The sequence below is a fragment of the Amphiura filiformis genome, chromosome 9 (genome assembly GCF_039555335.1).
Source record: "Amphiura filiformis chromosome 9, Afil_fr2py, whole genome shotgun sequence".
NCBI lineage: Eukaryota > Metazoa > Echinodermata > Ophiuroidea > Amphilepidida > Amphiuridae > Amphiura > Amphiura filiformis.
Genome location: NC_092636.1, coordinates 66,987,857 through 67,003,634, shown reverse-complemented (window position 1 = coordinate 67,003,634; position 15,778 = coordinate 66,987,857). Strand labels below are relative to the sequence as shown.

The following is a 15,778-nucleotide window of genomic DNA, read 5'->3' as shown; positions in this document are numbered from 1 at the left end:
AAACAATTATATCAATCGGATCACAACTTTTGAAGATATGCTCTTTTTAAGAAATGTACCCATTTTTCACTCTGTCCACGGAGAAGGTTTGGCTACTTCAAAGATTGAAAAGGAGTACACATACCATGCATAAATATGAAAAATTCCTCAATGATAACTTTTTTCCAGTGGGTTTATGGGCAATGGATTTTGTTAATAGTGTCATTAATTTGTGGGTAAAATGGATGCCGAATGAGACTTATTTTGCTTTACTTGCAATTACTTATTTTTTCTTGGTTATTTATGCCTTTTTGTTTTATTATGTTTCTTACTTTCTTATTTTGTTGTTTCTTGCTTTTTTTATTTTTTTATTTACAACATAATTCATTATCTTTTTAGGATAAAGGGTCGACCTAAAAGGCTGTTTGATTTGTCTTTGGTTCTTCTGAAGTGAGTTTACTGTGCTGCTCTGCCCTCCACATGGTTATCTCCTTGGCGAATACAGGTTTCAGCCCTGGTTCTCATTGCATCAATTGCGTTGCGTACCATCCTTGTGCACCGGATACTTGCGAATGCATTCAGTAATACGTTTGCGAAAATCTTGGATTTTGCCACAAAGGAAAACAATCAATTGGTGTGAGGTCTGGTGATCGTGCAGGCCACTCCACAGCATGATTCATACTAACCCCTCTGTTTGCTATCCGTGGACAGAGTGAAAAACGGGTACTTTTATTCAAAAGGGCATATCTACAAAAGTTGTGAGCCGATTGAAATATTTGTTTTGGTTTATTAAAGCTAATGATTAAAGGTTTCTTTACATACCAAAATATATTTAATCAACTTTTCAGAAATAGGAGAAAAAGAGGGCGCAATGAGGGGCCTCTTTTTTTTGGGACACCCTGTACCATTATTTTTCTGTTGGAACCAACTGAACGATTTGAATACTTGCAGTTGAATATATGTATTGTAACAATGTGATAAGCGTTACCGTGCGAATTGAATTTCTGCTCTGCGTTGTGAAAACAAAAACTGGCGAAAAATTGAATTTTCTTGGGTTAAAAACGTCAAAGACAATGAGCATGCGCAGATCGTAAAAACGTATCATTTAAGCTAATGAATGGAAACGCTGTGGTATCTTATATCATCCAGGTGATGTACTTTGGCCGATCTCGAACAAACTCCCCATGCGTGGCCGTTGAAGAACTCAGTGGATTCGCACTACTATCATGGCAATTTCTGACACGAAGATATAGGGATGTCTAAAAAATCTAAAAAATTGTCTGATAACGGGCATCTTGTATTTTTTCAGACATTTTGTAAGGTCATTCCTACTCTCAACATTGTCAATAATATTTTTAAGGCCGATATCTCAATTTTATAATACCATAACTTAAAGGAGTATTTCGTGATCCTAGCATCCTCCTTTTATGACATTTTTCAGTAGATATGCACGAAAAAAGCTTATTACCAAAATTTCAGTTGATTCCAATTTTGCGTTTTCGAGTTAATGCATGATTATGTGTATTTACTGCTCCATAGACAACGCGTTGTAATTTCGTTCTGGTATAGGCCTACGAAATTAAAATTTCACGATATATTGCCTCAACGAATTAATCTGCAAGAAATTTTTTGTACATAAACATTATGTAGCCAGAGGTTTCCAGTGATATAAAAATCTCAACTTTTTTGAGAAAAGTAGGGGGATGAGGCTGTGGATCACGAAATGCCCTTTTAAGAACTCAATATCTTCGCTTAGGAATGTCCGATTTCGTTGGGGAAAACGGCGTTGTGGAGTCAAATATCTCTTATTTAAGATATGTAAAACACTCAAAATTGATTATGTGCCTAAAAGTGTCTATTTTTGATATACCACTACACAATTAAAGATTAATAATTATATATGAAATGAAGCATCTGTAAACAAAAACGATATTTATAAAGATAACGATCAAAAGCATACGGCTTATGTAGATGAACGAAATAGCTTTAGCCGAAAAACCATGTTAACAGTTTAACAAATACGGTAAGCAATAATATCCAAATGCTTTTAACCAATAGACCTTTTCATATCAAGATCGGAAAAGTTCGGAAAACCGCGCTATTTATCCAATAAGCTAGGGGGTCAAATTTTATCCAAACTGGCGGACAGAACTGTCATGAATTACGGTACACTTTGCGCCAGAATACAGCTTATTTAGCTAATAATTCAGCTACTTGGTTTTTCACAATAAGATACTAATGGAAAGAAATGGTAATATTACGTCAGTTATTTATTTTTACAGAACGTTTTGTTTATGCATCACTTCTTCCACAGGTCACAGTGAAGATGAGAAAAGACTATAATATCAACGAGAATTGATTATACGTCTACAGTTCTGTAATTTAAACTTTCAAATCTATATACTTGTATAACACATTTTGAAGCAGGGGCGTAACCAGTGGTGGGGGGGGAAGGAAGCTCTCCCCGACACAAAAAAGTAAGAAGTAGAGCAAAAAATAGGGAAGGGGGAAGGAGAGAAAAAAGGAAAGAAAGAGGGAAGAAGAAAAAAGGAAAGAAGAGGAAAGAACAGGAAAGGGGAAGGAAAAAAAAAGGAAAAAAAAGAGGGAAGTAGAGAAAGGGGAAAGAAAAAAAGAAAAAAGAGAAAAGAATTTTAGTGCAGCTTCAAACAAATCTATACTACTTTCATTGTGAAATTGTACTCTGAAACATTGATTTTTTAGCTTCTAATATGCCAAAAACCAGAAGCTATCGCTGGCACATAAATGCTACAACTTTTGATCAGAAATTGGGAATTTTTAAAATCTTGCCCCCCCGGGCCCCCCGGAAGGTCAGGTCTGGTCACGCCACTGGTTTGAAGTTAATAGTTCTGATATTCTAGTTCTAGTTGAATGCGTCCCAAGGTTATGATGATATGGCGCTAACAGGCTTATGCATTTGTATGAGCTTGGAACGGTCCATGGTTTTCTATGGATTAGCATGTGTTCCTCACGGACCAACCTGGGTAAACAAACAAACAAACAAACAAACATTTGTGTGTCTTCATGTATATTATTTGTTAGACTTAATTGCATTTGTATGGGGGCCTGTTGTATATGGTCACCCCATTTATACAGCAATATTTTAAGATATTTTGATCAATAGATCGCGATTTTCTCCTTGGATGCTTTTGTTCATTTAATATGATTTTATATAACAGAACACAACTTGTAATTTATGATGTATATTCTGCGCCTGTAAAAATACTAATATTTCAATTCAATTCAATTCAATTCAATTCAATTCAATTCTAATTTATATATTGAATTTTATATAATTGAATTTTATATAAAAGAACATAACTTATAATTTATGATGTATATTCTGCGCCTGTAAAAATACTAATATTTAGAACTATAAAACTATATAGAATGTTAACACCACAGATTGTATATTCGTACTTTTTTGATGGCATATATATATCGAACAGACATATTATTAGTTATTAGAAATAGTATTTCAGGTGTTTGAGCGTATTGTTACGAGTCGTACTGACTCAAGGCCAAAATTATCTTTTACCCGAACTCACACAAATGCACAACACAAATACACTGTTTGATTAAGCTTCCAAAAAATCTAAGTCTTTAATTGAAAGTAAAATATGATTGGAACAATATATGACTAATATATGACAACAAATGCACATACAAAATTATCAAGTATAATCACTCTTTTAACTAATTAGTACTTAGCCAGCATTCTTCTTCTTGATTGTAATATAGTTCTTGCAATGTTCTGGACGGATGTATATATCCTTATTCACTTGTCCTGCGAAAATCAGCGAAGTCCATTGTACACTTGCGTTTATAAATATCCTTGCGAATAAAATCCTCACGTGTTGCTTTCTCCAAACACTTATCTCCTTGCGCTGGTTTCTCCAAACGCTTATCCCCTTGCGCTGCTTTCTCCAAAAATGGTGCTTTTTCACCAATCACTCTTTCTCCAGGAAACAGGCTTCTTTCGACACTGCTCTACTGTGTTTGACAGATGTGTTGTTTTATATGAAACCAGACTCCAGCAATTCGACAGAAGAACTTTAATCCTTTGATTTAATGGTGCAATAAACTAAAGTTCCAAACATAGATCTGACTTTGTTTACAGTAATTATTTTGGGCACAGCACAGTATACTTACTACTACTCGCCCACTCTGTTTAGCGCGCAGGTTTCAAATAATCTGTTGTTTATAGCATGCAGGTTTCAGATAATCTATTGTTTATGGCGTGCAGGTTTCAGGGCACTAGAAGTTTATCCATAAATAAACATGAAACACCAGGTTGGCCGTCGCAAATAATAAAGGAGACAAGCAGAAAAAGTGATCCCACCCGGGAATCGAACCCAGGACCTGAGGTTTACAAGACCGGTGCCTATACCACTTGGCTTTGTCATTAGCTTGGTATGTACTAATGGGTCAAGGCGATTGCATTGAAAAACTAATAAATTATTCATAACAGTGACGTAATCAGTCGATAGTATGGGCACTCTTCACTTGCAAACCACCAAAATTCGTAATCTTTTTGCGTTGGAAAAGAAACTACGTGAATAGAGTGTCCTCTCTCAAGGATGTGTACTCTGTGGTGCAGGTTTCAGATAATCTCTTATTTATAGCGTGCAGGATTCAGATAATCTATTGTTTATAGCGTACAGGTTTCAGATAATCTATTGTTTATAGCGTGCAGGTTTCAGATAATCTATTGTTTATAGCGTGCAGGTTTCAGATAATCTATTGTTTATAGCGTGCAGGTTTCAGATAATCTATTGTTTATAACGTGCAGGTTTCAGATGATCTATTGTTTATAGCGTACAGGTTTCAGATAATCTATTGTTTATAGCGTGCAGCTTTCAGATAATCTATTGTTTATAGCGTGCAGGTTTCAGATAATCTATTGTTTATAGCGTGCAGGTTTCAGATAATCTATTGTTTATAACGTGCAGGTTTCAGATAATTTATTGTTTATAGCGTGCAGGTTTCAGGGCACTAGAAGTTTATCCATAAATAAACATTTTATTTTTCACCAGGTTGGCCGTCGCAAATGATAAAGGAGACAAGCAGAAAAAGTGATCCCGCCTGGGAATCGAACCCAGGACCTCATGTTTACAAGACCCATGTCTTAACCACTTGGCTTCGTGATTAGCCTGGTTGAAATTCGAACCTATAAGCGGTCACTAAAACATATCATCTCCCCGCAAATAGCCCGTAGTGGCTAGGTCCGTAAATGCCATAAATAAATTGCTATCCTCCCTGTGGAAGAAATATAACATGGGAAAGCAGTGGCATGATCGACGGGAATTATAAACATAATTTTTCACCAGGTTGGCCGTCGCAAATGATAAAGGAGACAAGCAGAAAAAGTGATCCTGGGAATCGAACCCAGGACCACAGGTTTATAAGACCTGTGCCTCAACAACTTGGCCACGGGAGCTTCGTGATTAGGCTGGTTGACCCAGTTGTTCCATTCCAGTTGTTACATTAAATTTTGTAGCACCATTCATTGCCATTTCACGTTATTGTTTCAACAAACAGGTTACTTTTATTCACGTATTTGGTGCTCCTTCTTTATCTAAAAAGGTTATTTGTAACATTATTGACAAATGTCCCGTGATTCTTTATCACATGATGGGATATGAGCGAGTCTAAAGGCTACTTTGCAGCATTTTATGTCATGATATCAAAACTAACAGATATGACAGAGTTTGGAATCAAGAGGTATACATACATGCCCTTTTTTAAACACAGGTAAATGACAGATAACCTGATAAGCTACATGCGATGGTGACGGGGATATTTCGACATTGAACACATCATGTATCGACACAGGTTCCAAATCAATCTTTAAGAAAAATATGATTGATGGCGGTATCATTGGATTATTTAGTCTTCACAAAAAGTAACGCAGCCATTATAAATACGCATACAAAGATTAAAGAAGCATGGTTTTATTCTATGTCGTTTTGTTCAATATTAACAACACAGTAGTGTTTTAAAGAAAAGTACCCGAACTTTAAAGTTGCATACCCAAGCATTGTTGCATATAAAACCTGCCATTATCTTCACACTGAATTCAAAAGGTTCAAGCATTTTTCAAGTTGGTAGGCCATTTTGAAGTTTGCCCCCACATAATTATTGCACATCTCCTGAATCATGCTCGTGTACCTGATCAGTGACTTTTTGAAGCAGCGCCCCCAGGCGATGCTTCACTATTTAATTTCACCGAATTGACTTGCATACGATTTGGTTATGTGCCCCAACTTTTGTTGATACGCCATTCACAATACATGCGATAATCGAGCTCTAAATACGATCGGGTACCTTAAAAAATTGTAGGTTAAGCGCATGTACACTCTGTATTTGTTTTGTATGGCAGTTCATGACTGAGAAAAAGATTAAACATATAGTTAGTCTTTCTAACAGTCTGTGCAAGGATTCGCCGGTTGTATGTATGAACTGTCTGAAGTGGAGGCCAACTAGGCGTGTAAGGATCAGATTTTGAAGGGGTTATACTATATTATTCCGTGAATTCAAATAGTTTGGACTATTAAAAACGAAACAACACGCCCATTTTACAAACTGACTAGTGTCCTTAGTGAAACTTGACGGGGCCTTACCAAATTTAGGGTGTCTTTTGTGTGTAATTTAGGAGCAAACTCTAGACTTGCCAGATTACAATTTTATGTTTCCCTAAAAATATATTGGTTTGTCTTTTATAACTTGGGCAGATCTTCCGAATTACGTAATGGCCATAGTGACATTCATCTGCCAAACCAGATTTCATGTAATCTTTCAAAACAGACTTACTTAACTAATATTGTTAAATGTACGAAGTCTGTGTTCAAGTGCTTTACTAAAAAATGTTCTTACATTATATAGCTTAACTTATTTACTTCCACTGCAAGCAGTGTTTATATAAACACAAACCTAACATTTAGTACCTTTACTGTGTAAATGAAAAATTAAACACCTTGCAGTGTTTAAAAAGTGTTACAGAAACACTTGGATTACAGTATACGTAATTAAACCAATCTTAACAAACTTAACATTCATGTTAACACTATTGCTTTGGTTTGTATACCTTATTAAGTCAATCTCCCCACTCCACCGCCCCCCCCAAAAAAAATTGAATCGTCACTGTTTTCAACATTTCAAAGATAATCCCTTGACGCTGCTTAACCCTTTTAAAGGTTTTTTTTTATTTTGTATTGTGTTGAACATTTTACTAAGTAAGAGCTAGTAAGTTCACCACCACGGGGATCAATGTTTATTTAGAAGGTCAATTTGGGTGGTTTCCTGATTTTAATCTTGCTATGTATACTTCATGTAGTTTGATCGTTGTAAAATGGCGCATTGGCTTTTTCTTTGGTTTACAGATATCCGCACTATTTTGGTGTGTGTAGTTGCATTCCTCGTTATATCATGGTGGACACGTAAACCAAAGAATCTACCTCCAGGACCATGGACCTGGCCTATTTTGGGCAGCCTGCCCAATCTTGGTATTTCTCTGTATCGATCTGGCTTACAACCACATCAATTCATGGCTAAGCTTACCAAACATTACGGCAAAGTGTACAGCTTATACTTGGGAAATCAGCTTTTAGTTATTTTGAATAGTGCTGAAAGTGTGCGAGAAGCTTTCCAAAATCAGTATCTCGTTCATAGACCAACAATTAAGATGCCGGAAAAATTAGTAGCAGTGAAAGGTGAAGGTAAATAACATTTTGCTATTAAATAACTACAATCAGAGGCGGGGGGATTCAGGTTCAAACCAGAGAGTTGATATTCTTGAGAGGGCACTCTATTCACGTGGTTTCTTTTCCAACGCTAAAAGATCACGAATTTTGGTGGTTTGCTAAAATAAAAAGTGTCCGCACAATCGATTGATTACGTAACTGTTATGAATAATTTATTAGGTTTTTCAATGCAATCGCCTCGACCCATTAATACATATTATCTGTATTATCAAAGTACTTGGAATAGCAATCCGGTGAGTTCACTGAACTACGCCCTAATACTGATGGCGTTTTAATGGCGTTTAATGGCGCTAATCCTCTCCATACACAGATGAACAAATACAATAGATGAAGGTCAACACGTATGACCTCCTATGTGACATGTTATATGTGATGTACAAAAACCTGAATATCATAAAGATCAGTATTCGTTTGTGCATATGAACTGCACATTTACGTTGCTAGATATTACTCATTATATATAATGACAAATATTGGTATTATGACAATACGGTATATACATTGTATATAAAACGACTAATAGATCCTACTATCATGGCGTCAGGTCAATGTTCATCATACCCCGTATGTTTCTTAAAATTCATTCATATTTGAGACAAATTGCTGTGCCAATTTTATTGGTGCACAAGTAGATCCGTGTTTTTTTAATTTTCATTTCCTTTTAATGAAAGAATTAAGGTTTTCCACTGCACGGTGGCCACAAGGGTGATACTAATTTTAATGCTATATTTTCAAAACGAATACGTGCTCCCGGTTGGCTCTATAGCGATTTCACAGAAAAGGTATTTCTAGTGCAATGCAGCGTCGGACTCTAGCTGAGAGCGTAGCCTAAGTCATTCCGGACTCCAAAAAGGGCTCTCTATACACAAATGAACAAACACAAAGGAGGGTAGTCTCCTCCGTGACCGGCTTGATTTTGATGGAGCGGAACCAAATTGGCTGCGTAGGAGACGGGTCATTTTTCCATGCAAATTTTTCAGTGTCAGCCGCCTGTTCAAACGGTCGTGCCAAAAAGTACCGAGAAGGGCAGCGATTTTTGGAACGGGTCCCCTTATAAATAAAACGCCCTATAAAGGCTTAGGACATAAGCAAGGGGGGGTGGGTGGGGGCAACGATTTTTGCAGGCCGAGTTGGGGGGATTGTGGCAGGCCGAGAGAGGCCCATACCAAAAAGAAAAGGCATCGGTATAGTTTCAGCTACTATACGGGATAGCATCCGGTAGGTATTCTGGAGCTATCCGAAAGTAGCCGCTAGCGGATACTAGTTGGATACTATATATAGTCCGTATAGTCATCCGCTAGCGGGCACTATTCCGATAATACATATCTGATTAATACCAGATTTCAGCTGGCGCCAATCCATGTCACGTGACTAATTAGAATAACTGCCATATCTACTTGGAGCCAAATTGCCCGTACAGTCAAGGAATGAATTCATCTGATTCAAATTTTACAGTGTATTCTATTTCTGGACTTCACAATACAGGTATGATTGTATTGGGGTTTTGAACAGAACTTTATATGTTATCTGAAATAAGCTTAAGAATATCGGACAATGTATATAAAACCATGGAGTATGTTGAATTATGCACCCAAGACAAATGTGTGCTCTTGTAATGCATGCAATAATGTGAATGTGTATATTATATGTTTTAAACATGCAACTGAGCATTCATTTTGTATACACACTGCTAATAGGTTGGGTTTTTTTTATATCAGAAGACCGGTTTGTTTGTTTGTTTGTTTTTTATACCAAGGCTGGGTAAATCTGGGTGTACCAGAACGAAATTACAACAGTGACCTACGGAGCAGTGTACTACACAATGATGTCTAACTCGCAAACGCAAAATAGGAATCAACTGAATTCTACTAAAAACATACCCCTTGCGTCTTAGCGCCTTTCTATAGCATGATGACTTGATGTTTGTGTTTTCCTTTGTAGGTGTGTTAATGTCATCAGGCGCCCATTGGAGAGAACAACGAAGATTTACTCTCTCCACCTTCCGAAGTTTTGGTGTCGGTAAAAGAAGTTTCCAAGATCAAATATCGGTGGAAGTAAAGGCTCTTTGCGAAGAGTTTTCTTCTTTTAAAGGAGAAAGCTTCGATCCGCGTAAGCTTCTGTCGAATGCTGTATCCAATATCATCTGTGCAGTGGTTTTTGGAAAGAGATTTGAGTATTCAGACTCGAAATTCCATGAGCTGTTACACCTGTTAGACAAGCAAATTGAGGATGCTGGAGCTGGGGTCGCTGCTATTTTCATCCCAATAGTTAGGTAAGAATTGAATGAACGGCTTTCTTTGTGAATCACGTTTGCCCAATTACGGTAATAATAATATTTTGAAGTAAAGTCATGCCGTAGCAATTGTCACAGGCCGTGGCTTTTTCCTAGGCGTTTGGACCAGACACCCCTGAATAACTTGTAATGGGAATTCGGCACCGCGGCCTCACAACGAGTCTATTTTACCTTCCCAGTGTTATAAATGCCAAAAGGTCCGGTATCCATTTATACATATGGGAAGGGGCAATAAACAGGTGTGTGTGTGGGGAGGGGGAAGCATTTTTTGGCAGGTTGAAGGGGGGGGGGTCAAGCGATTTTGGGCACAGATGTTTTGGGCACCGTTTCTATATTACGCCTCAAAAAGGTGTAGGAAAACGTTAGGAACACGTTCAAATAATTATGCAAAATTTCCTGCTCGGTACGCTCGCATTATTTGATAAGACACATTTGGTTCCCCAATATCTTGCATGTGTAGGGGGGTAAAGAGTTCTTGGCACATCAAAAAAAGGGGGGCGACTTTTGGCAGACCATTTTGAAAATTCAGCACCCAGGGGTACACATAATTATTGCACAGCCCCTAAGAATAAAAAAAACCATTATTATAATCAATAGAGAGATTGCGAAGAGGCGTTCACTGCAAATGCCATACGGGTTACGCATTACGACATTGTGCGGTAGAACGTCATATTGCCGTTCACATCCAAACTAGTCTCCTACACAGCCAGTTTGTATCGGTCCTAACGCTCGTCGTTCCTAGTATGTTCGTGATAGCCTCATAAAGTCTGACCGGAGACTATATCTAAACACAATTGCAATAAGCTCATGGTGGCGCTATGCTGAGACAATTATATCTAAAGAATAATTGGAAGCACCCATTGATTCACCTTGGGTGCATCGAACCAGAGAAGATGAGAATAGATTCTCTTCTTCTCTCTTCGAACCCACTTTCCTCGGCATTGATATGCAAATACGACTGGCTGTATCTATTGCTCTAAGCATTCAGTCCAGATTAGCGATATTTGAGTTTTGCGGGCTCATTGGAAAATGAGTAGGCCTATTATTCACACGTGTATGCTATTTGTCTAAATAAACTAAACATGCTAGCTTGGTGTTGGATGCCTCGGAAGTTGCCATGGTGTATATTATTCGAACAACAAGAAACAAACCCCATTATCATATAAATAGTACCCTGTTTACTTATTAAAGCAAAATGAAAATAGATAATTTAACATGTCTAGCTCGATTACTACCCACCAAACACAAATATATTACAGAAAACGGGAAATGTCGGGTTAAAGGGTATGTGAGGGTCAAGGGTACATAAAAGGTAAATGATATTTTACTCCAGCATTTCGAATTTTGGTTTAAAATGTTGTATTATCTTTTTAGTATAACACGTTTCAAAAAAGAGTTTTCATGATTTTTATATAAACCGATATTGATATCAAAATGTTTAAACCAAAACCAAAAAACGCATTATCATGTTTTAAAAACATGTTGGTGTTTGCTGAATAGTATCCATAAGCAAACACTTTGACAGCTATTTAATGCAACGAAATAGCAATGGCGAAAAATGACGTTGCACGAACTGCTGTCACCCGTCCAAAACAGACAATTCTACCGCATTATGTCGTAAGACGTCACGATCTTGCCTAAAACGCCTCTTCGCAAGCTGATTTTTGGACGGCATTCTCCACACACAAATGAATAGGCAATCTACCCGTTCGAATTCGCGTCAAGTAAAATCAAATTTATTCACTTCTTCTTGTCTATACTAGGTCAAATTGTAACCCTAAAAATGAATTATATTACATGTCGGACTTTACTTGTTCTATTGTCATTTTGGAACGTCATTTTTTGCTACCAACCGCAACGTAATCGCCTTACGGTAATTCCACGATTGACCAATTCACAATAGATTTCACCCTCTAGAGGGCATACTAACTGATTTTCGACTAATGTAGCTTGCCGTTGGCGTTCCCGTATCACGTTTCGCGTAAATTTCGCAATCTCTCTATTATCTTAACAACCTAGTTCTGTATAAAGTATATACTATGTGTGCAAATGAGATTGGATGAAACAATTTGAGTTTATTTGCTAATTTTTATGCGCTGCGTGTGATCAATCTGAGTCTCCAAACCTGTGCGTCTTAACGCATGGCTATATTACATTCCTCCAGGTACCTCAACATAAGATCTACGCCAGCCAATGTAAGATATGAAAGGGGACAACGGTTGAAGAACTTTTTCAGCACTCTAGTTGACGACCATCGAGAACATTTTGATCGTGCTGATCTTAAGGACTACATCGACGTATATTTAGAAGAAATAAAACAGGTTGAAGGAAGTGAACGGGCTTTCAATATTAATGACCATAATATGATAGCAACAGTATCTCAACTTTTTATAGCTGGTTCCGAAACGACAGTCACAACTCTTCGTTGGGCATTGCTGTATATGATGGCGTATCCAGAAATCCAGGACAAAGTTCAACAAGAAATTGACAATGTTGTGGGCAGAAATCGCTTGCCTAATATATCGGATAAGGAACAGATGCCTTACACCGAAGCTACCCTGATGGAGATTCAACGTATCGCCTCTATTGTCCCCTTAGGAGTGCCCCATTACGCTTCAGAAGAAACTACTTTGTTTGGTTACACGATCCCCCAAAACACGATAATTATGTCCAATATTTGGGCAATTCACCATGATCCGGCCACTTGGAAGGATTCAGAAATTTTTCGTCCAGAAAGGTTTTTAAATGGGGACAAGCTGGCAAAACAACCAGAGGAATATTTACCTTTTAGCGCAGGTAAGTCAGTTGTAAACAGTGCACAGCGTCACCATCGGGTCAATAATTACATTTGTACAGACGGAATCACGTGGAAATGTAAACGCACCATCAAGCGCTAGATTACAAATAAACTGAATTTTAAAATAAAATAAAAATCACCTCTAGAGATGTCTTTCTATTTAAAAGAGTCATAATCCTATGATGAAGGCAATTACCACCACCACGCTGATAATGATGATAATGATATGATAATGACGATGATGAAGGGGAGGAGTCGGAGGAGAAGGAGGCGGGAGAAGTGGATGATGATAGTGGTGGTAATGATTCGATTATATTTTTTTTGTTTTGTTTTATCGCTTTTCACTTTTGATTTTCTCTGGTTTATCGCATGTAACACGACGACGAGTTTGCCTTGGTGAAAACCTAGCCAAAATGGAGCTGTTTCTCTTCTTCTCTCAGCTTCTACATCGCTTCACTTTCAAGAAACCCAAAGATGTGCAAAATTTGTGTTTCGATGGAAAGATCGGGGGAACTAACTCTCCAAGCGATTATAGAATAGAAGCTATTGCGAGAGACTAGACTAAAAGCGTCCAAACATGATGTCACTAAAGGTTTTATCAAACAGGTGAAGATTTCTTTAAGGGATCGATGAATATGTTTGCTGTGAATTTTTGCCTAGAAGGATTGATCACAGGTACAAAATTGATAGTGCATATCATGACCAAACTCTATAGTTTTATATTTGAATATGATCACTTGTGTCATAGGAAATTGTGTAAATAGGCTTGTATATGTGATGTTGCATTTCAGCTCACGCTCACGAAAAAGACTTTTACAAATATTCAGGTAAGCATGTACACTAAATTCATATGTATATTTTACATGTTTCCTGTCCAAATACTTGGGCCAACTTGTCAATCAACTTGTGTATGAAATTTGGCACAAATGCTAGCAGAATACTCTCTTACGTATTTTAGCATAATTGCCTACTTACGATTAATGAAGTCCTATTCGACAATTGTGATATTTCCCGTGGAAGTTGTGTTCAAACGTTTATTCAATTCAAGCGCCACATAATTATAAACTCCGCGGCAACAGTTTTGCCAATATAAGATCAAATTTCTCTGGCAACTAAACCTCAATGTACAGGGTGTCCCTGAAGGAACTTTATCGTCGGAAACGTAATTGTTTGGGTATTTTAACGCCACAACTAAAAAATCACTAAATACTTAGTGTGGTTGAGGAATAAATCAGCTATCATACACTTTTTGAATTTTGACAAGTGACCATACCGTTCTTGAAATATAAGAATTTTACGAGACTCCCTCATTTTCAAGCCTTTCCACGGATTCAAATATCAGTCGATGATCTATATAGTATAGTTAGAGTACTAAGGCCATCTTGATTTAATAATTCAGGTTTTTCCGCTGTTTTCAGGCAGTCGGCAACGTGCACAGCGCGGCTTGTGTGTACAGGCAAATTATGCATGTACTCGCTGTCCCCGAACGTTATGCATAATTAATGAGATCGAACATGGTCGGAAAAAAAATTCTCGCAAACGCTTATAATAAATTATTTTCTGAAATAATTCACGCAGATGCTTTACAGAGAATATATTCTTGGTCATCTGCTATCGAAATGTGAAAAATAAAAAATTTTAAAGCAGTTTTCGAATATATAAATCCAATCAAAATTGGCAAATTTTTACCACGAGTCGACATTTAGATTGTGCTCAAATTCAACATGAATTATATCAAGAACATACCTGAAATTCACAGTGTCAAATCTTATATTGTTATATTCCTCAAATATTGAGAGATATTTATGAATTTTTTTCTTATATAACTGGGAGCCACCCTATTTTGACTCGAAGTCCGTAAAGGTCAACCATGAAACCGATCGGAATTCTGGAGGTGTTTCGCGCAATTTGATTGGTTACTTTACGGGCAGAGGTCAACTTGAGACTTTGTTTACAATCATGAATCTACAAGCACGACGCAACTTTCGTGGATTTTCTCGCTAAATCTATGCTATTACAGGCTATTATTTGACATATAATTAAAAGTTTTTAATGAAAAATGAACAGAAGAGTTGAATTCGAGACCGTATTGTTAACATATACATTATATTTGGCCGGTATCGACATTTTGAGTGTCCCCGCAATCAATGTTCGGCAATCAATGCCATGCCTGGATGGAAGGTTACATATTAAATTATTACCGATACAGTTCATGTTCCATTATCATTCTTCTCGTTTTTATGATTATTACTAGCAATTTTGTTCATAATTTTTCGTTGGTCGGTCAAGTTATTCACTGTCATAGTTGCCCTTTTTGTTGTTGTTGGCTAGATTTCTGCTGCTTCATCCCATTGCACTGACTAATTATGCTGATTATTTTGTTTAATTTAACATGCATTTCATATTGCTAAGCCCTGGTCACCATTTTACAAGTTTTGTTTTGAAGTTGAATATTGTTTAAGTTATATTTTAACCCTAAATAATTATGTTGTTGTTTATTGTTGAGACCAAACCATGGAGATTCCCAGCTGATGAGTGCATCTTGCACTTCTGCAACAACTTTTTTTTCCAACTTCATCATTATGTGATGCAATGCCAAAATGAAACATTTTCGGACAATTCAAAATTTCACCAGTTTGCATTTGGTCGAAAAATCTATCCTCAATTTAGTCTAGACCACTGATAATCGACGATGGATATGAGGATAGAACGTGGAGTTATCTCAAAACGGGTCAGGATCGGTGAAGCATGACACCGTGTAAAGCAATAGAAATTCAGAAAAAATTTGCTCAAATGACACGTCGATGAAATGTTAGCATGGTTAACTTCTTGAAAATTAGCAAACTTTGCTCTGAAGATACAGATAAATTCATCAAAATAAATTTCGGTAACATTTAAACTTCACAAAGAATTGTTTTAATACGTTCG

The 15,778-nt window shown here is 37.1% G+C and overlaps 1 protein-coding gene across 1 annotated transcript; it reads left to right on the top strand.

Annotated features, from left to right (window-relative positions):
* The first annotated feature begins 6,108 nt into the window (after positions 1-6,108).
* On the top strand, positions 6,109-14,259 carry LOC140161355 (cytochrome P450 2J4-like). Its single transcript, XM_072184843.1, has 4 exons — positions 6,109-7,715; positions 9,702-10,032; positions 12,218-12,849; positions 13,229-14,259. The coding sequence occupies exons 1-4, from the start codon at positions 7,349-7,351 to the stop codon at positions 13,408-13,410; spliced, it is 1,512 nt and encodes a 503-aa protein (XP_072040944.1). The 5' UTR covers positions 6,109-7,348; the 3' UTR covers positions 13,411-14,259.
* Positions 14,260-15,778: the final 1,519 nt, after the last annotated feature.

Coding starts and splice junctions, on each gene's coding strand:
- LOC140161355 (XM_072184843.1), top strand. CDS start 7,349: ATGGCGCATTGGCTTTTTCTTTGGTTTACAGATATCCGCACTATTTTG. Junction 7,716..9,701: donor AGTAGCAGTGAAAGGTGAAG/GTAAATAACATT, acceptor TTTCCTTTGTAG/GTGTGTTAATGTCATCAGGC. Junction 12,850..13,228: donor ATATTTACCTTTTAGCGCAG/GTAAGTCAGTTG, acceptor CGCATGTAACAC/GACGACGAGTTTGCCTTGGT.